Source organism: Delphinus delphis, chromosome 3 (assembly GCF_949987515.2).
Source record: "Delphinus delphis chromosome 3, mDelDel1.2, whole genome shotgun sequence".
NCBI classification, from domain to species: domain Eukaryota; kingdom Metazoa; phylum Chordata; class Mammalia; order Artiodactyla; family Delphinidae; genus Delphinus; species Delphinus delphis.
Genome location: NC_082685.1, coordinates 172,672,214 through 172,698,267, shown reverse-complemented (window position 1 = coordinate 172,698,267; position 26,054 = coordinate 172,672,214). Strand labels below are relative to the sequence as shown.

At 55.8% G+C, this 26,054-nt stretch overlaps 1 protein-coding gene across 1 annotated transcript in view; it reads left to right on the top strand.

Annotated features, from left to right (window-relative positions):
• AHRR (aryl hydrocarbon receptor repressor) overlaps positions 1–26,054 on the top strand; it is a 69,915-nt gene that overhangs the window by 11,299 nt on the left and 32,562 nt on the right. The window contains exons 3-4 of the mRNA XM_069540616.1: positions 3,551–3,732; positions 19,521–19,612. Of these exons, the coding sequence (XP_069396717.1) occupies positions 3,551–3,732; positions 19,521–19,612 (274 nt within the window). The remainder of the gene's footprint in view (positions 1–3,550; positions 3,733–19,520; positions 19,613–26,054) is intronic.

Sequence of the window (26,054 nt, the reverse complement as noted above, 5' to 3'; positions counted from 1 at the left end):
TTCCAAAGCAGCTGCACCGTTTACATTCCCGGCCGCTGAGCGTGTGATTCCTCTACTTTCTCAGCGGTGCCTGGGGTGTCAGTCTTGGTTTCGGCCACTCTGATGGGTTGTGGTGGTAGCTCACCATGGTTTTAATTTGTGTTTCCCTAGTGGCTAATGGTGTTGATATCCTTTCATGTGCTTATTTGCCGTCCATACAGCTTCTTTGGTGAAGAGTTTTCTAAATAATTTGCCTATCTTCTTATTGGGCTGTTTGTCTTCTCGTTGAATTGTAAAACTTCTTTACATATTCTGGATACAGGCTCTTTTTGTGAATATTTTTAACCGATCTATGCCTCCCCTTTTCATTTTCTTAATGGTGATTTTCAAAGACAATTAAAAATTTTTGAAAAAGATCAATTTATCATTTTTTTCTTTCACAAGTTTTTTTTTTTTTTTTTGGTGTGTGTCCTAAGAGTCCCAGGACTACTCTGAGGTCTCAAAGATTTTCTCGCGTATTTTCTTGTAAACTTTCATGGTACGTTTTAGACTTAGGTCTGTGATCTATTTTGAGCTAATTTCAGGTATTGTGTGAGGTAAGGGCTGATGTTTACTTGTTTTCACGGATGTCCAGTTGATTAGCACATTTATTGAAAAGACTTTCTTTCCCTATTGAATTGCCTCAGTATCTGTGTCAAATGAATTGACCAAAAAAATGTGAGTCTGTTTCTCGGCCCTATTCTGTTCCATTGATCTATGTTTCCATCGTTTCTCTAATACCAAACCATTGGGAACATTGCAGCTTCAGAGAGACTTATAGTCAGTCAGGCAAGTCCTCCAACTTTGCCCTCTAATTGGCTATTCTCTGTCCTCTGCATGTCCATGTGAAGTCTAGACTCCTTGTCATTTCTGTAAAAGGTCCTGCTGGAATTTCAGTTGAGGCTCCATTGAGTCCACGGATCAGTTTGGGGGAGTGACACAGTCTTAACAGTACTGAGTCTTACAGTCCTGTGCGTGGTGTGTCTTTCTGTTTGTTTACGTCTCTTTAAGTTTCCTCAGCGCTATTTTATAGTCTCCGTTTAGGCGTCTGGAATGTCTTCTGTCGGGCTGGTCCCAGGTGTTCTATGTTTTGGCTCCCGTTGTAACCCTCCTGCCAGCGAGTGGCCAGGCGCCTCCCGTGCTGCCGGTCCTTGTCCCCTCACTCCTGCCGCGTCTCTACCCTGGGGAGTTGGAGCTTCCTCCCTGTGGCCCTGGGCTTGAGCCAGAGGCCAGCTCAGGGGAGCATTTCCCTCCACGTGGCCCCTCTCACCCACCTGGCGGGGGCGGGGAGGTTCTGCTCTGGTGCCTGGAGCTGGAGGGGGGCTGCGTGGAGGGGCAGCCAGGTGGTCTGAGAAAGCTGGAAGGACTAGAGCTTTTCCAGCGCCTGTTTCTTCAGTTGCGAGTGTCCCCCTAGTTGCCCCTCGGGGGTGCGGGCTGGGGACAGTCACGGCTCGTCCCATCCCAGGCACACGTGGGCTGGGAGGGGCGACTGCTCCCCACAGGTCTACCCGGAGGTGAGATTTGAGCCGGGCCACCCTCTCCCCTTCTCTGGCCCCCACACCTGCCCTCAGTGCTACCTTGTTTTCTGGGGCGGCTTCGAGTGTCTTTCACTCCTGGGTGGGCCATTCCACACGGGGTCTCTTCAGTCTCCCCAGGCCTCCTGACCCTTTAAATTTTGGCTAGTAGCATGAGTAATGTTGGTGTAGGTGCCTCACTGAGGGGAAAAAAATAAAAAAGAAACAGCAGAAAGTGGCAAGATAACCAGAGAATGGGAGAAAATAATTGCAAATTGTATGTCTGTTAAGGATCTAGGATCCTGAATATATAAAGATTTCCTACAACTCAAGAACAGAAAAGCAAACACCCCAATTTGAAAATGGGCAAAGGACTTGATTAGACATTTCTCCAAAGAAGATAAAGAGATAGCCGACAAACACGTGAAAAGACGCTTGACTTTACTGGTCATTAAGGAAATGCCAATCAAACCACAATGAGATACTGCTTTACACCTACGAGAATGGCTCTTATTTTAAAAAAGGAAAATAACAAGTGCTGGCGAGGCTGTGGAGTGTGGCTGGGGGGCGTGACGGGGCACAGCCTCTGTGGAGGACAGTCTGGCAGCTCCTCTCAAGGTTAAACCTAGAACCACCAGGTTAAGCTGGTTGCTCCGCTCTGAGGCGTATACCCAAGAGAAGCAAAAGCACGTGTTCAAGCAGAAACGTGGACTCGAAGTTTATGGCTGCAGGGTTTACAATACCCGTAAAGTGGGAGCGAGGCAAGCGCCCGTGGACTGGTGAACAGGTAAGCATCCATCCAGGCCGTGGAACACAGCGTGAAAAGGAGTGGAGCTCCACCCGCGCTGTGCCGTGGGCGAACCTTGACGCCCGACGGCCAGTGACGGAGGCCAGGCGCGCAAAGTCTGATTCCGTTTACACACAGTGTCTAGAACGGGCAGACCTGGGGAGACAGAAGGCGATTGTGGCCGCCGGGGGCTGAGAGGCGGGGAAGATGAGAGACACTGCTTAGCGGCGCGGGCGGGGGTGACTTGGGGGTGAAGAAGTGTTTTGGAGCGTGATAGAGGTCGACAGCACTGTGAATGTAGTAAATGCCAGAACTTTAACACAGCTTTATGTTATGTGACTCGCATCTCCACTAAAAGAAAGAAGCCGCTTCTGCGGTTGGAGCTGCAGCTCTTGTGAGGATTTGTGTGGCCTCGGCGCCGACAGCATGGGCTGGGGGTGAGCCCCGGGCTTCTGACAGAAAGGATGGCGTAAGGCAGCTTTCCACGTTCGTACGAGTGAACACACGGTAGAGGAATAGGAACTTCCGGACAAAAGAGTCCCGAGCCCCTAAGAGCAGCAGGGAGGGGCAGGCCCGGGGCAGCGGCCCCTCCCCAGCCGTCCTGGCTTTGCTTTCTAGGAAGGTGGGGGCGGGGCGGGGGAGGGCACCGTCGTCCCGGGGTTGAGAGGGCCCAGGAGCGGGGTCGCGGTGGGCGGGGAAGCCTGGGCAGGGGCCTCTCCATCTGTGGGGGGCGGGCAGGCCCGTGGCGGGGCCCCGGCCACCGCACTTCGGGGGCTCGGAGGGGCGGGCGGGACAGCGCTGCGGTGCCTGGGCCGCCTCCATCATCTTCGCCTCAGAACCTTTCAGCCCTGCTGTGTAGTGGGAAACTGAGGCCCGGAGGGGCCGCTTACACCTGGACTGAGGGCCCTAGAGGAACACCGAGAGAGGTGAGCGGTGCGGCCAGAGCCGGTGTCCTTCTGCCGCGTCGGGGGAGTTAGCACAGAGAGGCCAGGAAGCGTGCTGTGGTCACACAGCTCTCCTGCTGCCCGCTCCGTGTCTCTCTGTGCTTCCTCCCACTACTGTGGGCCAGTGGCACGGTTGGCGTGGCCCACGGTTTAGTTCGCGCATCTTCGGGGATGGGCGCGTTGCCGTCTGGCGGCTGCATTTAGAAGCTGATGGCTCCTCCAGAGGTCACCGCCTGGGACGGCTTTCAGCCTGGGCCTCCCAGTCTGATAGTGATCTTTCCCCACAGGAGGCCCGCCGTGGGCGCCGAGAAGTCGAACCCTTCCAAGAGACACCGGGATCGCCTCAACGCCGAGCTGGACCGCCTAGCCGGCCTGCTGCCACTGCCCCCCGACATCATCTCTAAGCTGGACAAGCTTTCGGTCCTGCGCCTCAGCGTCAGTTACCTCCGGGTGAAGAGCTTCTTCCAAGGTAGGACTCTCACCTGTGCCCACCTGGACCTCACCTGGGTCCCACCCGGCTTTGCTGGGATCGACCAGTTGGCGCCTCTCAACCTGGGGAACCATTTAGAGGCGGAGCGCTGAATGCAGACCGACACGAGTGGCCCTGGGGGAAGGGGCTGGGGCCAGACCTCGCCCTGCTTGGCCTCACCTGCCCCAGGGCCCTGGGGATGCTGGGAGCTCCGGCCAGGCACCGGGCGCCTCTCTGCACGGGGGTGCCTGGTGTGTTGGACCCTTGCAGTAGCTCTGGGTACTTGCCCACATCCGGTGCCCCAGGCCAAGCCTTACTCTGCATGTGGCCTGGCTGAGCTCCTGAGGAAGAAACGTGGTTGTCACCACTCTGCTTCAGACCTGGGACTGCTGCCATCACCCCTCAGTTACGTCTGAGCTTCTTACACAATCGTGAATTTGTTATATGTCTTTGGGAGCAGGTAGGATAAGTGTTGAAGGTGGGCAGGCGTGGACAGTAGCCGGTGGTAGGGACTGCAGCAGACTGCTGAGTTCATGCTCTGTCTCAAGGCGTTGGGACAGCCTCCCGCGGCCAAAACCCACCTTGGGGTGTGGTGAGCGTGGCCAGCTGGTGAGGCTGCAGCCCTGCAACCACGGGCACCCGGGCCCGTGCCGCTGCCCGGCCCTGCTGCTGGGCCCGGGAGGCCATGTGACTCCGACGTGTCTGAGGTGTGGCAGCCTCTGCGCCTTGCTGGCTTTCTCGGCCCCGGGAGAGGGAGGGCGGCTTTCCTAAGAACTCAGCCTGCCTCCCACCCTGACCCTCCAGGGACCGCCAGCAGCTCTACCCGCTGTGCTCTCCAGCTGGGCCAGCGCCAACCAGCCCCTCCAAAGGGCCCCCCTTGGCCTTCACTTCCTCTCACGGAGCAGGAAGCCTAGACCCTCCTGCCGCTGCTGGCCTCTGAGAGCACCCTCTGTGGGAGAGCTCTGCACAGGGGTCTGACTCCGCGGGACCCCGGGCCCCTCAGCTGTGTCCTGCTCTGTGCTGGGGCCTGGGCCCTCGTTGGTAGTGCAGACCTGAGTGTGTCAAGCTGTCCCTCGTGGAAAGCCGTTCTGCCCCCCGGGGAGGGCCCAGTTCACAGGGCTCTGTGTCTGCACAGCCGGGCTTGGTCCCTGCTCCCTGTGACACCTGCCTGTGTCCATCCCCCCACAGGTTCGTGGGCTGAGCTTTGACAGCCTGGCCTGGGGTTCACCCAGTGCTCAGCCCAGGTCCGTCCCCCTAGTAACTCGTGCTCTTTTACTGGGTGTCCGTCACCCAGACCCTCCATGGCTGGAGGCCCAAGCTCATGAAACATTTCTGGAAAAGTAGGTTTGGAAGACGACAGAGAATGGTGGGTGCCACGGGGGGAGGAATGCGGGGGGTCACGAGGAGGGTTGTGCAGGCTGGTGGGCTTCCAGGAGGAGGCGAGGGGGTGGGTGTGATCTGCAGGCCACACAGAGGCAGCCCCCTCAAGGAGCCGTCTAAGGGACCCTTGCTGCTGCATTCCTGCTTCTGGGGTGGGGCCTCCTCGGCACCCCAGCCTCCCCAGCTGTGGTGTGGGCCCCCTCCCCGGGGCAGAGGGGTTTTCTCTTCCTCCCCCAGTGGCACTGGGACCTCATCAGGCCCGCAGTGCTGGGGCTTGGCGCCCTCCCCCTGCCGGCCCCCTTTTCCCTGTGGGCAGCTGCAAGGCCCCTGCAGACCCCGTCTCCCAACCTCTGCAGCCTCCAGGGGTCCTGCGTATCCCACTGGCCCACATTCAGGACCGGGCCTGAATTTTTTCTGAGCCCTTCTCGTTCCCACGGTGTCCTGTCCCTCCCCGAAAGCGCCTGGATTTCCCCTGGATTTCGGGTTACCGTTGCCCCGGGACTTGGCTCTCCGATGGGCTCGGGAAAGCGGGGAAGTTCGCAGACTGTGTGGTGCTTTGTGCGAGGTGGGCAGCCGCTCTTCCCAGCTCGTCTGTTCCGAGTGGAAGTTGAGAGCGACAGCCCCTAAAGTGGCTTTGAATTATACTACTTTAAAATTAGAAATCAATACTACCGGCCAGTGGCACCTCCCGAGTGGGGTCCAGGGCACGTAATTCCAGGTCAGCAGTGGGCTCACTGCTGGACGCCGTGTCCTCGGGGGCTTCAAGGAGACCAGGGGCTGTGACCAGCTTTCTGACTTGGGGTCAGGCCTTCAGGCCTCTCAGGCCCTCCTTGTGTCCCTCCGGGGGAGGGTCTCTGTCCTACAGGGGCCCTGCTGTGGGGACAATGGGGAGGGCCCTGCACCTTGCCAAAGGAAGCCCTGCAGTGGGGACACCCGCAGACCCCGCCCGAGCCCCCACTGGAACTGACACACAGAATCGTTAGCAGCATTTATCTCTGAGACGCGGTTACAGGAGTTTTGTTTTACTTTCCAGGTTTCCAAAGTCTTACTGAAATGCATCAATTTTTTAGGTAGGAAAAACTCAAATGTGTAAAACAGCAGAGACAGTCATTTCAGCACTGCTGTGGTCTTGGGGTGGAGTCCAGGGTCCTCATCCTGGAAGCCAGGCCCTGCCGGTGCTGCCAGGTCGCTGGTGCAGGTTGCTCAGGTGACTGCTGAAGCATCGCTGGCTTCCCAACAAGTGCAGGACATGCAAACACACACAGTCTAAAACGTGTGGTCGGCATGGAGCAGCCTGTGGGGCCCAGGGAGCCGGCTTTGGAAAACGTTGAAGGAGCAGCGGGAATTCCATCTCTTCAGGAGCCAACACCTCTGAAATCGGAAAAGTAGAGATTGCAGCGCCCAGGTTGGGGTACTGAGGGCTGCGCTCATGAAGCGGAGAGAGTTCCGTGAAGGGATGACAGGAGGTCTCTGGGACAGCCCGGGAAGTGCTGGGGACTCACAGCCCAGCCTTTGGAAACTATCAGACCCTGGCTCCTGATGCCAGGTCTCCCCATGCAAGGGTCTCCATCCCCATGCTGGGGTCTCCATATCCAAACTGGGTTTCCCATCTCCCTACTGGGGTCTCTATTTCCCATACTGGGGGCCCCATTCCTATTCTGGGGTCCCCATCACCGTGCCTGGGTCTCCATCCCTGTGCCTGGGGTTCCCCATGCCCTGGGCTTGCACAGTGACCTGTTGGACAGCTTAGGCCAGCTCTGGAGCTGCCCAGGTGGGGCTTCTGTTCACCTTCCTCCCCCAGAAGCATCCAGCTGCATGTGGGACATTAGTAGGGACTTGTCTCTTCCTCTCTGGTCACTTCCTCAGGTCCAGCTGTGCCCAGCCACGCCAGGGTTGGTGGTCTTGGAAAGGCTTCAGTTTTGCTGTTTCCAGGAGTTCAGGCATCTGTCCAGGTGTCCACCTGAACCCATGGTTCTTCTTGACCAGGAGCAGAGTGCTTTTCCCACATTACGGCCGATCCCACCCCCTCCCCTGAGGCAGGGGGATGCCTGTCAGGTCTGCTGAGCCCTCGAGCTGCAGGTGGGCAGCCCTGCCGGTCACAGTGGGGTGAACTCATGAACTTGGTTTCTCCATCACACCTTTCTCCCAAGGATTCCCAAGTTTGTAATCCCCCTCAAGCTGTACATTTTAGGGGAAATTCTAAATATTTTCTTGAATTCATTTCCTCTGCATAGTTAGAAAATGTCAAGCTATAAAAATTGGATCTTAATCTGTGCTTCCTGACTCAGAAACGGATAAACTAATTTCATTAAAGCTTCCATAAAAAGTCACCTTCAGGAAGGACATGAACTGGAAAGTTCCAACCTCCAAGGGCAATAATGTCCTGAAAATTTGCTTGTAATGTTTGTGTTGGTGCTGACTTTCATGAATTTTTAAAAGGCAGTGGGCTTATTTAATTAATTTACTTGGTTTTTGCCTAGACTGAGGGCTGGCGCTTCTAAGTTACAAACCGTCTGCTTGTGCCAAAGAGAGGGATTTTCCATTCTTGCAGATTTCACCGTTCGAAAGAGGGGAAATTGGGGGTCGATAAAAGAAAAGGGAGGGAGGGTGGGTGAGTGGAGAGCATGAAGGACACTGAGGGGGGCCAGAGATGGGTTCCTTCCAGGACATGTGGCCCAGGATGTGAGGTCCCAGCAGCGGTCTGCACTGCTGTGTCAGCCCAGCTGGGAGACTTGCCGGGTCTGGGGTTCAAGCGCCCAGAGTGGGGACCAGCGTGGAGATGACCAAGGGCCTGCGGTTCACCCAGGCCTGTCGCGTGGCCTGCAGGCAGGACTGTCGGGGGGATCAACAGAGGGAGGGGACAGTCTCAGCAGGCAAGAAGGGCAGGAAGAGCACGATTCCAGCTTCCCATGAAAATCTGGAGATTTCCACGCTGAAAGGCTGCCGCCCCCCTTCACTGTGCACCCTGGCCTGGATCTGGGCCTCTGTCCACTTGCACCCTCTGTGATGGGGTCGATCCTGGCCCCTGGCTCACCTGGGCTGGGCGGGTCTGCTTCACCCCCACCCAGTGCGGAGGTCCAGAAGCCCTCACGTCATGAGATGTGTCCGGGACCCCACACAGGATGCAGTGCTCCTTAGCAGGTCAGAGGTGAAATGCTCCTTGAGACTTAGCAATCCTGTAACCCAGGAGGGAAGTGTATGCAACTATTGAGCTAAATTGTGCCGGTTTTCAGCTTTCACTGAAGAGCTATCCTCCCCTGATGAGCCCTGCCATGGACAGAATGTCTGCGTCCCCCACAAAGGCATATGTTGAGATGGGGCCTCAGAGGAGGTCATTAGGGTAGGAAGTGGTCACGAGGTGGGGCCCTGATCCCAGAGGGTTACTGTCCGCATAAGAGGAGGCACCAGAGGGCCCTCTCCTCTCCTGTCCCCTGCGGCCGAGGCCTCATGGGACAGAGTGAGGAGGTGGCCGTCTGTAAGCAGAAGAGCCCTCGCTGGAAGCTGAGCTTGGGCTCCTGGCCTCAGAGCTGTGAGGAAGTAAGGCTCTGCTGAGTGTGGGGTTTTGTCAAAGTGGCCGAGGCACCTGTGATGATGTGATGGGGAGGGAGGTTTGGGACCTGATTTTTCTCTCTTCACGTGGAGTGTTTGGTGGATTCCTTCCCGCCAGGGAGTGGATTTGGGTCGTCACTGCGTTTACTTTCCAGCCCTTCAGCTGCCAGAGCCCCCTTCCCTCTATCACTGACACTTTTTGGAAGACAGCCTCCCCGGGGCATTTCCAGCAGATACACTTGTCCTGGGTTGTGTCAGGGCCTTCAGGGGAGGGAGCTGGCCCTGCTGTCTGCACACCTGCCTCTTACCCTAGACCCCAGGCAGGCCCCTGCAGAGCCGTCCTGCAGAAAGTTCACCCTGGATTGTTTTGTGCTGGTTTTATTTCCCCCTTCGTCTCTTAATTACCTCTGAAAGGTGAGTCTGGCCCAGCGGAGGGGCTGGTTCATTCACTCATTCGTTCACTTTCTCCTGGTACCACGTGCCCCCCACCCCCGCCCCAGGACACAGAAAACAGCTTTGAATTTCCTCTCGCTGCCCCTGGATGGACTGGGGGTGGCCCCAGACTCTCCTGGTCCCTTCTGGGTCGTTTAGTGCCTTTCAGTCCAAACAGCTAAATCTCTAAAAGTATTTCAAGTGTGAGCCTTCTCCCCGCCTGCACAGAGGCTGCAGCAGGCAGGGCTGGGGGCGCCTGGCGGTGAGGTCAGCTGCTCCTCCCTGAGGTCCTGCCTCACTGGGAGCCATGGTTTCCGGCCCTTCCAGGTGGGAGTAGCAGCGGGAAGAAGAGCTGAAGATTGGGAGAGCTCCTGCCTGACCGGCACTGCCCTGGCACACAAGCTGGGTGGTCTTGGTGTTTTCCTGGCTTCTGAGGACCATGGACCTGGGGGTCTGTTTGCCTCGGTGGCCAACATGGGCGACCCATCCTCTCCAGCTGGTTCTTTGTGTTTCCTTCCTTAGCCTGGGTGTCAGATGGTCTGAAGTCTCTTCTCATGTCTCCAGGCACCCTCCTGGGAGGAGCTGACACACCCTAGGCCGGTGCTTGGACATTGTGGCCCCACCTGCTCCCCAGGAAACGTACATCTTTGACCTGCTAGTGGGGACGTGGTACTTCTCACTTTCAGTCCAACCTCCTTTGGATTTCTTGAGTGTAGAGAGACCCCAGCCCCACTAGCCCATGGAGGCATGTGGCAGGCCCTCACAGGGCCATCATGAAGCCCCTCTCACTGGGCATCAGGCGAGGAGAGAGCCCCCACCCATCTCCTGGTGCAGGTGGGGGTGTGGGATGAACAGCACAGCCCTCCAACGAGGCCCTTCTCCCAGCTTCAAACATCTCTCACCTCTGACATCTTTGCTGCCTTGCCGAGGTCACCTGGGATCTCACTTTGGGACCCAGGTATAGTTGGCATAAGTATAGTTGTGGGGTCTTGGCCCAAATTCAGACTTAAAAGTTTCACATTAAAAACCAGTTATAGGGCTTCTCTGGTGGCGCAGTGGTTGAGAGTCCGCCTGCCGATGCAGGGGACACGGGTTCGTGCCCCAGTCTGGGAAGATCCCACATGCTGCGGAGTGGCTAGGCCCGTGAGCCATGGCCACTGAGCCTGCGCGTCCGGAGCCCGTGCTCCGCAACGGGAGAGGCCACAATAGTGAGAGGCCCACGTACCGCAAAAAAAAAACCCCAAAAACCCCCCCCAAAAAACTAGTTATAATGCAAGTAAACAGAACAGCTGCCATGGTCCCCGCCTCCTAGAATTTAGAGTCGAGTGGAGAAGACCTGCCACCAGACATAGAGCCTCTTCCATTTCCAGCAGATTCAGCAGCAAGGCACCAATCAGCCGTCCTGCAGATAACATCCAAAATTTAAGATAAAATATCTGAAACCTTTAAAAATATATTGATCAGCCAGCAGGAAATTAAGGAATACTCAAAGAGATCAAAAACTAAGTGCAGCTGAGAACCCAATGAGAATGTATTAAAAAAAAATTTAAAGGAGGGCTTCCCTGGTGGCGCAGTGGTTGAGAGTCTGCCTGCCAATGCAGGGGACATGGGTTCGTGCCCGGGTCCGGGAAGATCCCACATGCTGCGGAGCGGCTGGGCCCGTGAGCCATGGCCGCTGAGCCTGCGCGTCCGGAGCCTGTGCTCCGCAACAGGAGAGGCCACAACAGTGAGAGGCCCGCGTACCACAAAAAAAACAAAAAAAAATTTAAAGGATGCACTTCATGCAGAAGGAAAGGAAGGTTAGGGCTTCGAGAAGGAATGGATAAGAAGGTGGTGACTATGTGTATCAATCAAAGCAGACACTGATGTATAAAATAGTAGTAATGGTGTATTCTAAGAACAAAAAAAGAGAGAAATAAATTCCTAGCTGTGGTAGCATATAAATCTGGAGCAGGAGATTTGAGTTAAAGATTTCAACAGTTCTTGTATTAATTAACTTTGGAGGTTGATTAACTAATTCATAATAAAATTTCCAGGATAACCATCAAGATGACAGAAAGGTATAATTTTCAGACTAATGGAGAGAGAAAAGTGGAATGAGAAAATATAAACAGTCAAAAGAAAAAAGACAAGAAGGGAGAAAAAAGAAACGTGAAGGAGTGGAACAAATAGAAAGCATAAAATTCCAAATGTGTCATTAGTTACAATAAATGTAAATGGACTAAACATGCCAACTAACAGATAAGGATTATTAAAGTGATTTACTATATCTGTTTACAAAAGGCACAGAAAGGGTGAAAGTAAAAGGATGGAAAAGGATATATTGGAAACTGAAATAAATCTGATGAAGTTATATTAATATCAAAAAATTGATTTGTGGATGAAAAACACTACTGGAGATCATGAGAGTATAATTTAATAATCATTTAGTAATGATTAAACATTTTATTTCATCAAGCAAATAAAATTATTTTAAATTTGTGTGCCTTTAATAACATAATCTCAAAAATATAAAACAGATATTGATAGAACTACAAGGAAAAATACATGAATTCATCACCAGAGAGAAAGATTTTAGATAGTTCTCTCAGTACTTAACAGAGCAAATAAACAAAGATCAGTAATGATTATAGAAGATTTGAACAATGCAAAAAGGGTTAATCTCATGGACATTACATAACACTATACTCTGAAACTCAGAACTCACATCTTTTCAAACCTAATGGAACTTGTAAATATACTGAAAACATTGGTCAATAAAGCAAGTCACAATAAATTTCAAAAGACAAAACCATGAAGAATGCATGGTGAGCCCTTAAGGCAGTTAAGCTGGAAATCCATAAAAAAGAAGACTTGAAAACCCTGATATATTTGGAAATACACATATTTATGAGTAAAAGAGATCAAAGAAGAAAGCATGATGGAACTGAGAACATATTTATAAATCAAAGTGCGTGGGGTGCAGTTAATGCAATTCTTGGAGATAAATAACCTTGAGTGTTTGTATGTAAATGAAGGGGGGCTGAAGTTAGTGAGCTAAGCATTCAGTTTTGTAGTTTTGATAAAGAAGAGTAAAATAAACAAAAGGAGAGTCAAAGAAAGGAAATAATAAAGGGGAAGATATTAGTGAAATAGAAAGGAAACATACAATAGAGTTCCTTTAAAATGAAAAAAACTGCAAAGATCTGGTGAGACTGATCCAGGAAAAATAGCAAACAGTATTAGGAATGTAAAAGGAACACAATTATAGATGCTGCAGATATTTAAAAGATGGGTTGAGGTTGTCATGAACAAATTTATGCCAATAAATTTGAAAACATAATAAATGCCTAGAAATATAGCTTACTAAAATTGACTCAAGAAGAAATAGAAAACCCGAATAGTCACATGACCATTTGAATCCGTGGTTAAAATCTTCCCACAGAGAAAATCTAGGCCCAGATAGAATTAAAGCAATTTCTATCAAATATTAAAGGAAAAATAAGTCCACTCTGTACTGAATCCTGTGGTGTAGAATTGGAACTGGAGGTATCGGTGTGAACTCACATTATGCACACACACGTGTGTGTGTGTGTGTGTGTGTGTGTTCTAGCTCTGTCTGCTGAAAGGGCCACACCAGTAGCAGAGAGCTACAACTTACATTCAGATCTCGGTTTCCAGACATGGTTCACCATTAAAAGGAGGCTTTCTGGCCTCCGTCTAGAGTTGGAGCAGAGAAAGGACTAGATGAACTTAGAATGTCCGTGCTGGACAGCAGGCCGTGCTCAGAGCGTGAGGAGACCTGCCCTGGGACACAAGCCACCCTAAAGGCCTCCCTGGCCAGGTCTGGGACAGTTTTCAGCGTTAAGATGAATAAGGATGGTGATGGATTAAAATCCAGCGAATAAAATGGGATTCCATAAATCCACACTGATATAAATAAGTGAATGAATAAATAAATACTAAGAGAAAGTTCTTCCTAACAGTACATCCATTCTAGATGGATGACTGGAGAGAGAAGAGGTGAATTATAAAATCCCCAGTTGGTAACCATTGCAGGAATAATTCAGGCCAGAAGCGTCAATGGACGCTAAGATTACTGGGTGAGCAGGTGGGGAGCAGCCTGTGGGGACAAGTGTCTCGAGGGCGGGGAGGGGCTCCCCTGCGGCCCCCTCACAGCCCGGCCCGCTGGTCTCTCTCCTCTAGGCTTTGCTCAGAGTCACCCCCTCTGGAGGCCTCCTCCAGCCACACTGGGACGCTCAGTGCTCGCCTGTGTCCCCAGGCGGGGGCTGGAGACATGAATGACTGTGGGCAAGCGAGTGACCCGGCCATAGGAAAATCCACAAGCTGATGCAGTATAATCCTGGCGTGGACTCTCTTGTTTTCTAAATACGGCTCTGCGTGAAATGAGCACGTTTATTCACACTCCTGAGGTTTCTTCTCGCCTAAGTGAACTTGGGGCTTTGACTGGCAGTTGGAATCCCTCCTCTCCCGCAGCCTAACCGTGGGGTTTGGAAGGACGGGCACCCCTGCCCGTACCACCTGCTGGTGCCCCTCCCCAGCCCGCCTCCCACCGTGGTTAGATAAGAGCTCCTCTGGCGCCTGCTGTTTTACTCCCACGTGCTTGCCGCCACCTTCCCCGTGCTGGGTGGGTGGACAGCTGGACGCGAGGGCACAGAGCCCGGCGAGCAAGTCCGTTCTTGGCAGCCCAGGTGCAGAAAACAGCCTGTCCAGAAGGAGACTGAGAGTAAGCGGTGTCCTCTGCTGCAGCGCTTTCTTCCAGCCTGTGTGATGCACGTGCATCTTCCAAAGGCAAAACAAGGAGTTTATCGTTGAGTTCTTGAAAAGCGAAGGGAGGACAGTTTGAATGTCTGAAAACTGAAGTGGTCCATTAATTTGAGGCCAGGATTGCAGCGGGGTGGGGAGCTCCGCGCCCTCCATCTGGCCCCGTCCCGGACGCCAGGCCTGGTCACTGGTCTCCCCCGGCAGGTGCACTGCACTGCACGGGAGCCCCATGCGCGCCCACTCATCACGGAGAAGAGCGGGTGTCGGGAGAGGTGAGCTGGGGCTCTTCGGGGTTCCTGTCAACCCCTGGACTCACGTGGCCTCTGGGCCCCGAGAGTTGTCGCCAGGGTCACCCAGAGTGGGGCCTGGCGGTGGGGGCAGTGGTGAGTGGAGCCGGTTAGCAGCCCGGCCTGTGAAGGTGGCTGGTCCCCCACGTCCTGGACCTCTGTCTCACAAGAGGGTGTGCCGGCCCCACAGGAGGTGACAGGGGAGCCCGCCAGAAGGTCCTGCTCGCCCAGCCCCCGCGCCTGCTCTCAGCCGCACGAAGGGGACAGCCGGCCGCCAGGGACTTGCCCCGCCGGCTACCTGGCTCAGCTGCTGTGACAAATACACAGACCTTTACCTCTCACAGTCCTGGAGGCCTGAGGTCCGAGGTCAGGTGCCCCATGGTCGGGCTCTGGTGAGAACCGCTTCTGGGTTGTCCCCACATGGCGGAAGGGGTGAGGGAGCTCCCTGGGGTCTCTTACGAGGACACTAATCCCATTCGTGGGGCTCCACCCTTGTGACCCAAAGGCCCCTCCGAACACCATCACCCTGGGGGGCCAGGAATCTGGGGACACAGGCATCCATCCACAGGCCTTGTGGAGGTTGGCGCTGAGTTGGCGGCAACAAGATGTGGACGCGGAACATCACGGCATTTGCAGGGCACCCGCTGCCCCGCCCTGCTCAGAGCTCCTCCGGTGTGTGTCCCTGCTGGATCCTCACGACAGCCCACGCCCGTCTTACGGCAGCGCTGAGGCTCCCAGGACCCCTGCTCTGAGCCCGAGCTCCTCTGCTAAGCAGGCCTTTGAGGGGGTCTGGGCTGGAAGTGGGCAGAAGTGGGAGGCATGCCTGCTCCTTGGGCTCCCAGGAGCTCCAAGCTCACTGTTTCCCTCCACCCTGCCCTCTGGGCACAGCTTTGGGGAGAGCCGGGCAGAGCCGTGGTCATGCCAGCTGCCGCCATTGGGACACGCGGACAAGCGTGGATGTCAGCCCTGAACTCGAGGGCCTGGGGCCCAGCGCGCTGCTGGACCAGGGCTGGAGGGGAAACGACCCAGGTGCCAAGGCCATGTGTGCTGTGCAGAGCACAGTGCAGAGCCTAGGGTGCTCCCTCGATGCTGAGATGATTTTTACCAGGCATGTGTTCATTCAAAGCAGGGGCTGGGCTTGGACGTGGACCTATCCACTCCAGGAGCTGCAGCTGGTCAGAATCGGGGGTTCAGCCCATCTTCCCGTGGTGTCCCCAGCTTCTCTCTCAATCACCCTGGGTGGCAGAAGTCCTGTACCCCAATCCCTGGACTGCCCTACGCGTCCCCAGTTCAGCGTGCCCCACGATCTGGGCTCACCTGTCCCGTCCCCTGAGGAGCTGGCTGGCAGCACAGTGGCTTCTGGGCATCACGCACCATCTAGGGGCAGAGATGGGGCGTCTTCTGGTTCCTCCTCCACCGGGAGCACTTGGCACCCCTCAGGGGCCAGACCCAGGCACAGGACCCCTGAGAAGCTGCTGGTGGGGGCGGGGTGTCCGTGGCCCAGGGCTCGGCCCAGGGTGGTAACTGCCCTGCGTCTCCTCTGTGGGAAGGACTCGGAAGGAAGCGGGGTACCGGGTGGGGCCGGCGGGGTGCAGTCAGCCCCAGTCCGGTGGGGCAGTGGCCGTTCCATTCTCCCCCTCCCCCTACGGCTGTGTGCAGCATATTCACAGGGACGCCCACCGTCTCCAGCACGATTCCTCACGTTCTCTCTGTTGCAAATGAGCCTTTTCAGGTATGCAAGAAATCGAGGAAGTGAGAGGAAGGCTGGTTCCGGTTGGTTCTACAGCCAGTTGGTGGACAGCCTGGACCAGGCAGTGAGAACCTCAAGTGCGGCTGAGCTCGGGCCTGAGTGGGGGAGGGAGCCAGGGCTCCAGGCGGAGCACCGGGTCCAGGCTGGGCTGCGCGGGCCCCTGGGAGCCCGTTCATCTCCGGAAGGGGCGGCCCTGGCTGGGCCTCCTGTCTGCCTCGAGACCCTGAGCTCTGTCTACAGACCAGAGGCGCCCGGGCTCTGCCCTGCGGGAGGACGGCTTCCGTGGGACCAGGGCTCTTGGTCGCTCTCACCTGCCACTGCCCCTCAGGCTAGGCTGGGCAGGAGGAGGGCCGGCTGCCCGCAGGGTGGGGCTGAAGGGACGCGGGTGCCACCGGGGTCCCGTCTCGTGGCTTGGCCCCCTTTCTGGGGACAGCGGCTCACCAGGGGCACGAGGCCCTTCGACGTGACAGGCCTCTCCGCCCCTGGCTGGACCGCAGGGGACGCCTCGAGCTCCGGGCCTCGGGGCCCTGCTCCCCCACCCCGTCCCCAAACGTCCCTCCTCGCGGGGCCTAGGGGGCCACAGTGACTCCTTCTCTGCACGCGTTCACCAACTCCCCGTGGACCCTCGCCCCACACACCTGCTCCCTGCCGCCGTTTCTCCCCGGCCTGTTGCCAGGGGCGACCAGGAGCAGGCGGGGCGAGGCGTGGCGGCGGGCTCGCCCCTCGTCCCGAAGGAGACCGGGCGGAGAGGGCGCCGGCGATGGCTGGGTGGGGTCCGCCGGCGGAGGCCCCTGCCCAGAGCCCTGCCTCCCCTCCAGGGCCCCGCTCAGACCCGCGGGTGAGACGTGTGGTGGCAGGGAGAGGAGAAGCGGCACCCTGGAGACAGACGCTGGGCCGAGTACCAGAGCCAGGTGACGGCGGAGCTGCCGCCCCGCCCCGCCCCGGGGCTCTTCCCCAGCTGCTCTCTCCCAGCGCCGCGGGCTCCCCCCTCCGGACTGCCCCCCACGCGGAAGAGGGCTGGCACCCGCCGCCTGCGGGCCTGGCCGTGGCCCCCACCCGCACTGGGGTTTGCTGCCCTGACTCAGCTTCCGGGCGCTCCTGACCTGGGGGCCGGGGCTGTCGGCTCAGATGAGTTTTCGGGAAGGCGCCCCCCACCCTGGCTGGGCCTCCGGGACAGCCTCGGAATCACATTCGGTTTCTTCTAGTCTCACCACAGGCCTGGGGGTGGGGCGCGCTGGCGGCCCTGCTCGCACGCGAGGCCCTGGCCGGGGTCCAGGCGGCTGTCACCGCGGCGCTGACGCCCCATCGCGTGACAGGAGCCCGAGGAGGCCCCGCCGGGCGTGCCCCGCGGAATGTGGCTGCGGAGGAGGGAAGTGCGGGTGCCCGGCGGGGGCGCACGCGAGGCCGGGGAGCCGCGTGGGGGGAGGGGAGGGAGGTTAGGCGGGGACCCCCGCCGCGGCTGCCCCTGTGCGGGCAGCGGCCCCTGCACGTCTGTGGGCGACGGAGCGCATCTGTCTGCGCGCCGCCGAGTGGGGCTGGGTCCCGGCGGGGGTCGGCGAACCGCGTCTGCCGCGGTGACGTCACCGCCTGGGGCTCCCCAGCCTCCGGCCGTGGGCGGCAGCACAGCCGGCTCGGCGTCCGCAGGCCCGGCGAGCAGGGAAGCCCCGTCCCAGCGTCCCCTTCCCCTCAGCCCAGCGCGCACGGGGGCGGGGAGCTGGCTGGAGCCGGGGCGGCCCCTGCAGCGGCGTGTGTGGCAGGCAGGCCTTGGCGGTCCGGGCTGTGGCGGTCCCCCTGGGCGCACCGAGGCGGGGTCCTGCCCCCCAGCCCCGCCGCTGTGACCCCACGTCCAACCAGGCCCGCTTGGGCTCTGCCCACCCAGCTGGGAGACGTGGCCTTGTGCTGGCAGGGGGCTGCGGGGAGGGGTGGGGCGGGAGTGGGTCCCGGGCCCCCGCCGGTCGGCGTTTCCCTCCTTTAGCTTTCTCAGCCCCTGAGAGCAGAGCACGGGGTCTGTGTGACCCTCTGTCAGAGGCTCGGAGCATTCTGGCGCCAGAAGGCTCCCGCGCGGACATGGCGCCTCTCGGTGGGCTCCTCCTGGGTCTGACTAATCCGAGCTCTGAGTTTCACGCATTCACCTCTCAGCTTCCTGAGCAGAGTGGAGCTCAAGAGGGACTAAACGTTAGTTAACGCCTCTGGCTTCTCTGCTCAGAGCTGTCTCACTGCCTAGAGAACCAGCAGCCTCGAGGGGAGCTTGGCTGCTGGCGGGTTTCGGTTGGGAAGGGAGGCCTGGGCGTCTAAGGCACACACGGCGGCGTCTGCGTCTCCGCCCAGGCACCCAGGTGTGCCTGTCGTGTTTCCCAGAACACACCTGCTTTCCCTCGAGGAAATGGGTTCGTTTCTTGTTCTATCTAGTGCAGGAGAGGAAGGCGATGAAGCGAAGCTTCTGAGAGAGGGAGGGACCGAGAGGCCGGCGGAGACTGAAGGCCATGGCTGGGCCACCAAGGGCCACCGTCCAGGGGCCTCCCTGAGGGCCTCTGCATCGCGCACTTTGCCCCTGTGGCTGCCCTGAGCTTGGCGTCAGGGGTGTAAATGAAGGGCCACCTTGGCCACTGCCTGTGTGTGTGTGTGTGAGGGGTCTCGGTCCACAGTGGTCCTGGCCCAACCTGGAGAGCACGTCGGGGGCCTGCTGTCCTGGGGCCTGGGACCCTGCATTTCTGACCAGCGCCTGGGGGAGCGGGTGCGCCCTGGAGGGAAAGTTCGGCACAGCCTGCTGGTTTTGAAGGAGAAATGCTGGGGAGTCCCATGCTGTGGTTGTATTCTACTCCAAAACCAGACGAGACAGGGACCGCCTGCAGGGCCCTTGGTGGCATTGACATTTCCCCTGAATGAGGGAAATGGTAGGCACAGCCCTCCCGGCCTCCACAGAGGCACCAGCGCCAGGCCCGCTCCTGGCCGGGACCCCCTTTAATGCCTGTGCGCTCAGCAGCCCCCAGCGGCCCCCATAATTCCCAGGTGCTGATGATGCTGAGCACGGAGTTGGGGGTCCCCCACCAAGCGCCAGGGGCTGGGATGTGGATGACGTCTGCCTGACCTGCACATCTGTCTGAGCTTTTCACCCCAAGTGGATGTGAGGCCAGAGGGGGTGTTGGGAGAAGCAGCGTGAGCGTGCAGGGGGCGCCCGCCTGCCGGGAGCATTGTCTGCTCCGCTCTGGGTGAGGGGCGGGGGCTCCAGGAGGGAGGGATGGGGGAGGGGCACGTGGGGGTCCCGGCCGGTGATTGGTTACCCAGACCAGTGGTGTCCAGTTTGGGGACCTGCCCGCGCTTGGGTCTTGAGAGAGGAGCTTTGGGGACCCCCGGGGGGGTCCCTGAGATGGGGAGGGGGGTTAAGGGGTTTGCAGGAGGGGGGAGTGCAGTTTCTGGGGAGCAGAGTGGGGCAGGGTCCTCAGACGCGGCCTAGCTGTGAAGTCCCGGTCCCCCGAATGTCACCCGGCTCCCACCCAGCTGCCCCGCCCGCCGCCCTGGGTGTCTTCTGGGCAGCGAGGAGACCACAGGTCAGCGTGCCTGTGGAGGGTGGGTGGAAGTTGGAGAAACGTCAGGGAACCATCACTAACTGTGCTCTCCTCCAACAGCCCTGCAGCAGCCGGCGGCCGGTGCCCCCTCACCAGAAGACAGGGATCCGCGTGGAGGGTCTGCCGTGCTGGAGGGAAGGCTGCTACTGGAGGTGAGCCCTCGCTCGTGTCACGTGCGGCCGTGTCCCCGTGGGCCTCGGTTGTGACCGCTTACAGCCACTGGGAAGTTAAGCCTCAGGAAGGGTTGCAGGGTGTGGCTCCAGGACCCCCTGGGGGCAGCACAGGCAGTGACCTGAGGCCCATGAGCTTCAAATCTGAAAACCGTTTTCTGTTCTGCATTTTCTGGTTTTACTTGTCAACGGGAGAACCTAATGAAAAATTGAGCGGGCTTTTTACCCCTCAAAGTGAGGACGGAAGACTGCATTGTGCGTCCCAGGTCTAGCGGGCGAGCCAGCTGCCCTGTTGCTGGTGCTACACGCTGGGCGTCACGCCCGGGCTGGGCTTCTCACCTGAGACAGACCCGGCCGGCTGGTTCTGAACTGCTTTTCCTGACCCTGTTGCTCGTGGGTCAGTTTCTTAAACAAGAAAAGAGGAGGTGGAGCTTCCTGGGTTGGATCAAATCACAGAGCGAGGGTGCCGCGGCCTCCGCTAGAGAGACTCGGGCCCTGGTCTGCCCCTCCTCCAAGGGGCTGGGGGGATGCAGGCCGTCCCTCCACAGGACAGTGTGGGTGCTGAGGGAGAGGAGCCCGTGGCAGGCTGCCCCTCAACCGGCCGCCGAGGTGACCCTGGAGCCGTGCTTCGCTGGCCGTGCCCACGTGTCTCCCTGCCTGTCCACCTCGGGCCCTAGAGCCCCACTGGGTGGGCAGCTCTGCCCCCAGGGGAAGCCAGCGCGTCCTCGATGCCCTCCGCGCCCCGACATTCGGTGCATCTGTTAGGTTGACCCGATGAGGGGCAGACGTGGCTCAGGATGGGTGCCGCTTACACTGGGAGAAGTTCCGCCGGGCAGGAGCCCATCGGCTTCCTCCAGGCGCTGCTCTGTAGCCCAGGCTGCTCCGTCGGCCGAGCCCCTCCCGCACCTGTCGCTCTGGGCTCAGCGCCCTCGCCAGCACGACGGGACTGATCAGAGCGGTCAGCTCCCATTCACGTCCGGGCCCCCTGGGGCCAGCGCCTCTCACAGGGAACACATTGCGCTCCGCCCACGGAGACACGGCTGAGCACGGCAGCGCCCGCAGCACCCCACTTCCCCCGTGGCCCCGACAGCGCCTCCCACCCAGCAGCGCCCGCCGCGAGGAAGGGAGCCCACGAGACGCCTTTTCTGTCCCACCTCAGCCCAGCCTCTCGGAGGCGGGCAGCCTCTCTGCACGCTACTCCAGCTTTTTACTAGAAGCATCAAACGCCGACCAGGAAGGGAGGATGGACTGACAGGTGGCGGGACTGGTGGCCGGGCTCCGGCTGTGGTCAGCAGTGGCCAACCGGTTCCTCCAGTTCTGCCCATGTCTCCTCGGACACCCCTCACCCTGGTGCCCCTCCTCACGCTGCACCTTCTCATCGTGCGGGCACTGCGTCCAGCCCTCTGCTCTCCCATGTGCCCGACCATGGCGCCCCCTCCGGCCCCGCCCCACGGCCCCCCAAGCTCTCGGCCCCTGCTGAGGGGTGTGGATGTGCTTTGAGGATCTATGAGCTTAGGGACCTTTTGCTTTCTAAAGAGATAAGAACAGGCGAGGACTGAAGTTCTTGCAGGCAACGGGGTTCACGTCTGAGTCTCCTGTGTGAGGAGCCCGGGGCCTCCCACCCCTGGAGCCCGTCGGGAGCAGAGTGTGGGCCTGAGAGCAGCGTGCTTTTGGAGATGTCGTGCTTTCAGTAGAGGAAGTGTTCCCATATTCATTATTCATCAGGTTTTTAGGAAGCAAATCTTAAATATTGTTCTTTTTCCTTTGCAACTGTTTTTTTTTTTCTGTCAGTGCTAGTAATCATGGAGCTGAAAAATGTCCTGCCAGTTTGAATTCTATTCTTGGCAAAAGATAGCTGGCATTGCTCTTTTTCGTATTCATGTTCAAAATTAAAATGACATCTTAGCCATAAAATCTTTTTTAAACTTTTGTTCTGAGCTATAAATACAGAAGCCAATGTGCACAGCCCGGTCTCCCAGTTAGTGCCCAGGGCACTGTCCTCACCTCTGTGCCCAGGGCCACACTCTTCCTGCTTCTCCAGTGGGTGCAGAGCTGTGGCACTGCAAGGCTCTCCTGCCTTCGGGGTCGGGGGGCGTGGGGCGGGCCGGGGGCACCTCGGGCCTTTCTGCTCGTGCGTGTGCCTCGAAGCCTGGACTACTAAGTCTTCCCTGGGGCCTCCGGACGTGGACGGCCGCCCTGCGTCCTGGCTGAGGCTGCAGCCCAAGATGTGATGAGCAGGCCTGACTCCCAGGTCCCCACAAGCTCCTGGGGGGTAGGGCCAGGGGAGGTGGTGCGTCCTGTGTCTGGCCTGGGGACGTCTGGGGAGCTACCCGCCGGGTGGACTTTCTCAAGAAGAGGTCCTGTGGCTGAGGGTCTGGGTCTGCTGCCCATCTGCTCTGGGCACCACAGCCTGCCCTGGTGCACGCCCTGCCCACTGGGCTCGCTGGCCAGGCCAGAAGGGTGCCCACCCGCCTGCTCCATTTTGGAGAATGAGGTCCAGCAGTTCCTGACGTGGCCGCCTTCATATCCAACGTTCTCTGTAGCCACAGGATGTTTCTGGAAGCTCCCTTTGATTGGAATCAGGGTTGGTTATATGACGAGGGCCCTTCACAGCACTGCCAGAGCAATGATTCTCAAACTTTGGGATTAGAGACTCATTTTCAAGTTAAAAATATTCCCAAACAGAGCAAAATAAGCAAACCAAGCAATAATAACAAGAAAATCCTAGGTTTTATTTCCAATCTTCAGTCTCTTGAAGATAAACTGTCATCAATTCCTGTAAGATTTAGAGCTGACACAGACATTAAGAGTGACTGTGGTCTAACATCTGTGATTTTAACATGAAACAACCAGGAATTAGAGCCGTTAGGGGCTTGTCCAGGGTCCCCGTTGGGGTGGGACTGGACGCCCAGTCTCTTGGTCCATGTTTGGAGGCTCCCCCGGGGAAGCCAAGACCCAGCAGAGCTGCCGCCAGTAAGCACCTTGGTACAGGCACTGGGAGGGGTGGAGGAGGCGTGGGAGTGGGGGATGAGGGCAGACGTGGTTCTGGAAGCACCGACCTTGGGTGTGTGGTCAGTGCCACGCCCGGGCCTCATCCTGCATCCAAGCTGGGCTGCAGGGCCGTCTAGTTCAGTGGGGACGGGACAACGTGCCGGCAGTAGCCATGAGTTCAGGCCTGTCCGGCCAGAAGACACTCTGATCACTTGACCCTGGCTGGAGTTCGGGTGTCCTGTGCCGCACGGGACATTTCCTGATTGAGTTCTTTTGGGGAGTATAGGGTGAGCAACACGGCAATTCCTCCACCCCCAGGTTTCCCTCCTGCTGTCCATTTGCAGTCACGTCCTCCACCTGAGTGTCCGTCACCCATGTTGTGGGCGTCTCAGAGCGCTTGCCCACCCAACTGCTGAGGCCATCGGGGTTGTTTCCAGGGTGTGCTGGCTACGAGTAAAGCTGTGATAAACATTCGCACACAGGTTTTTCTCTGAACATAGGTTTTCCTTTTGTTTGGATGATACCTACATATGTGTGTGCCTAACTTTGTAAGAAATGGCCACTCTGCTTTCCAAGGTAGCTGTGCTGGTGCGTCCCCGCCAGCAGGGAACGGGAGTTCCAGCTGCTGCAAGTCCCTGGTTTGCACAGTATTACAAGGCAGTTTTAAAAGCTGGACTCTCACTATGGTTTTAGTTTGCGTTTCCCTCATGACTAATGATGCTGAGCATCTTTTCATGTGTCTATTTGCCATCCATAGATCCTCCTTGTAAACTGTCTGTTCAGGTCTTTGTCCACTAAAAAAAAAAAAAAAGAAAGAAAAAGAAATCATTTGCTTTCTTATTGTCGAGTTTAGAGCTCATATAAATGTTCTGGACAAGTGTCCTCACTGTATGTACATTCTGTTGTATGTAGGTTCTGTTGTATGTAGGGTCTGTAGTAATTGCTCACAACCTGGCTTGTCTTTTCAATTCTCTTGACAAGGCCTTGCAGAGAGTGAAAGTATTTAACTTTGACAAAGTCCAATCTATCCATTTTTTTTGATAAGTCATGATTTTGATGTCACATGCAACAACTCTTTACCTACCCTAAGGTTACAAAGACTTTTCTTTTATGTTTGAGTCCGGTGTTTTATACTCTTACATTCAGTTTTAAGTTTTACACTGAAGTCTGTGATCCATTGTTATTTAACTTGGTGTAAGGTGGGAGGCATAGGTCAAGATTTATTTTTTTTGCATATGAATTCCAGTTCTTTCAGAACCATTTATTTGGAAGTTGATCCTTTCTCTGCTGAATTGACTTTACACCTTCATAAAAAATCAGTTGGCCACATTTTTGTGTCTGTTTCTGAACTCTCTGTCCTGGTGCCTAGATTGTGTGTCTGACCTTTCACAACCTTTCACTGTCTTAATTAATATAGCTTTATGGGCTTCCCTGGTGGTGCAGTGGTTAAGAGTCCGCCTGCCGATGCAGGGGACACGGGTTCGTGCCCCGGTCCGGGAAGATCCCACATGCCGCGGAGTGGCTGGGCCCGTGAGCCATGGCCGCTGAGCCTGCGTGTCCGGAGCCTGTGCTCCGCAACGGGAGAGGCCACAACAGTGAGAGGCCCGCATACTGCCAAAAAAAAAAATTTAATTAAATAATAAAATATATATATATATATATATATATATCTTTATAATAAGTCCTGAAATCAGACAGTGTGAATTGGCCCCTGTTTTTTGTTGTCCTTTTTCAGAATTGTTTTGGCTATTTTGGTTTCGCTGTCTTTCCACATAAATTTTATTACATTTTTTTGAGAGTTCAGGTATTATTTCTTTTATTTTTTTATTTTTTATTTTTTTAATTAATTTTTATTGGAGTACAGTTGCTTTACAATGCTGTGTTAGTTTCTGCTGCGCAGCAAAGTGAACCAGTCGTACGCATACATATATCCCCTCTTTTAAAGATTCCCTTCCCATTTAGGTCACCACAGATTATTGAGTAGAGTTCCCTGTGCTACACAGTAGGTTCTCATTAGTTATCTATTCTATACATAGTAGTGTATGTATGTCAATCCTCATCTCCCAATTCTCCACATAAATTTTATTTATTTTATTTTATTATTATTTTTTAATTAATTATTTTTGGCTGCATTGGGTCTGTTGCTGCACACACGCTTTCTCTAGTTGTGGCGAGCAGGGGCTACTCTTTGTTGTGGTGTGCGGGCTTCTCATTGTGATGGCTTCTCTTGTTGCAGAGCACAGGCTCTAGGCACGCGGGCTTCAGTAGTTGTGGCATGCAGGCTCAGTAGTTGTGGCTCACAGGCTCTAGAGCACAGGCTCAGTAGTTGTGGCACATGGGCTTAGTTGCTCCATGGCATGTGGGATCTTCCCGGACCAGGGCTCGAACCCATGTCCCCTGCATTGGCAGGTGGATTCTTAACCAGTGCACCACCAGGGAAGCCCTATTTTGTTTTTTTAAATATTTATTTAATTTAATTTTTTGGCTGCTCTGGGTCTTAGTTGCAGCACTCGGGATCTTCGTTGCCACGTGCGGGATCTTCGTTGTGGCATGCGGACTCTTACTTAGTTGCAGCATGTGGGATCTAGTTCCCTGACCAGGGATCAAACCTGGGCCCCCTGCATTGGGAGCACGGAGTCTTAGTCACTAGACCACCAGGGAAGTCCCTCCACATAAATTTTAGAATTAGCTTGTTGACAGCTATAGAAATTCTGGCTGGAATTTTGACTGGGGTTGTGTTAGAGCGGCAGATCAGTTTGGGGAGAACTGACGGCCTGACAGCACTACTCTCCCAATTCATGAACAGTGTCTCCCATTAATTTAGGTCTTTTATTACTTTCATCAGCGTTTTATGGCTTTCAGCCTAAAGAGCCTGTGTATATTGTTAGATTTATACCTTAGTATTTTCTATTAATATTTGTATTGCTATTGTACGTGGAGCTGCTGTTTAATTTCTACTTTCATTACTAGTATACAGAAATACAATTTATTTTTCTAGGTTGACTTTTTGTCTGTGACCCTTCTGAATTCATCAGTAATTCTTGGAGCTTTTTTGTAGATTCTGTGGGAATTTTTACGTAGATCATCATGTTTTCCGAGAATAGAGACAGCTTTTATCTACTTTTCAAGTTGCATGCTTTATTTTTCCTGCCTTATTGCACTCCTAGGCCTTCCAGTGCAACAGAGTAGATGAGGTGAGAGCGAACACCTCTGCCTTTCCCTAACCTTAGGGAGAAAACTTCAGTCTTTTGCTTGTTTTGCTTTTTATAGATGCCTTATATCGGATGAAGAAATTTCCCTCTATTCCTTGTTGTCTGAGAGTTCTTATTATGAATGGATTCGTTTTGTCAGCTGCTTTTGCTGTGTCTATTGAGATGATCATGATTTTTCTTCCTGAGTCTGTTAATATTGTGAATTACATTAATCGATTTTC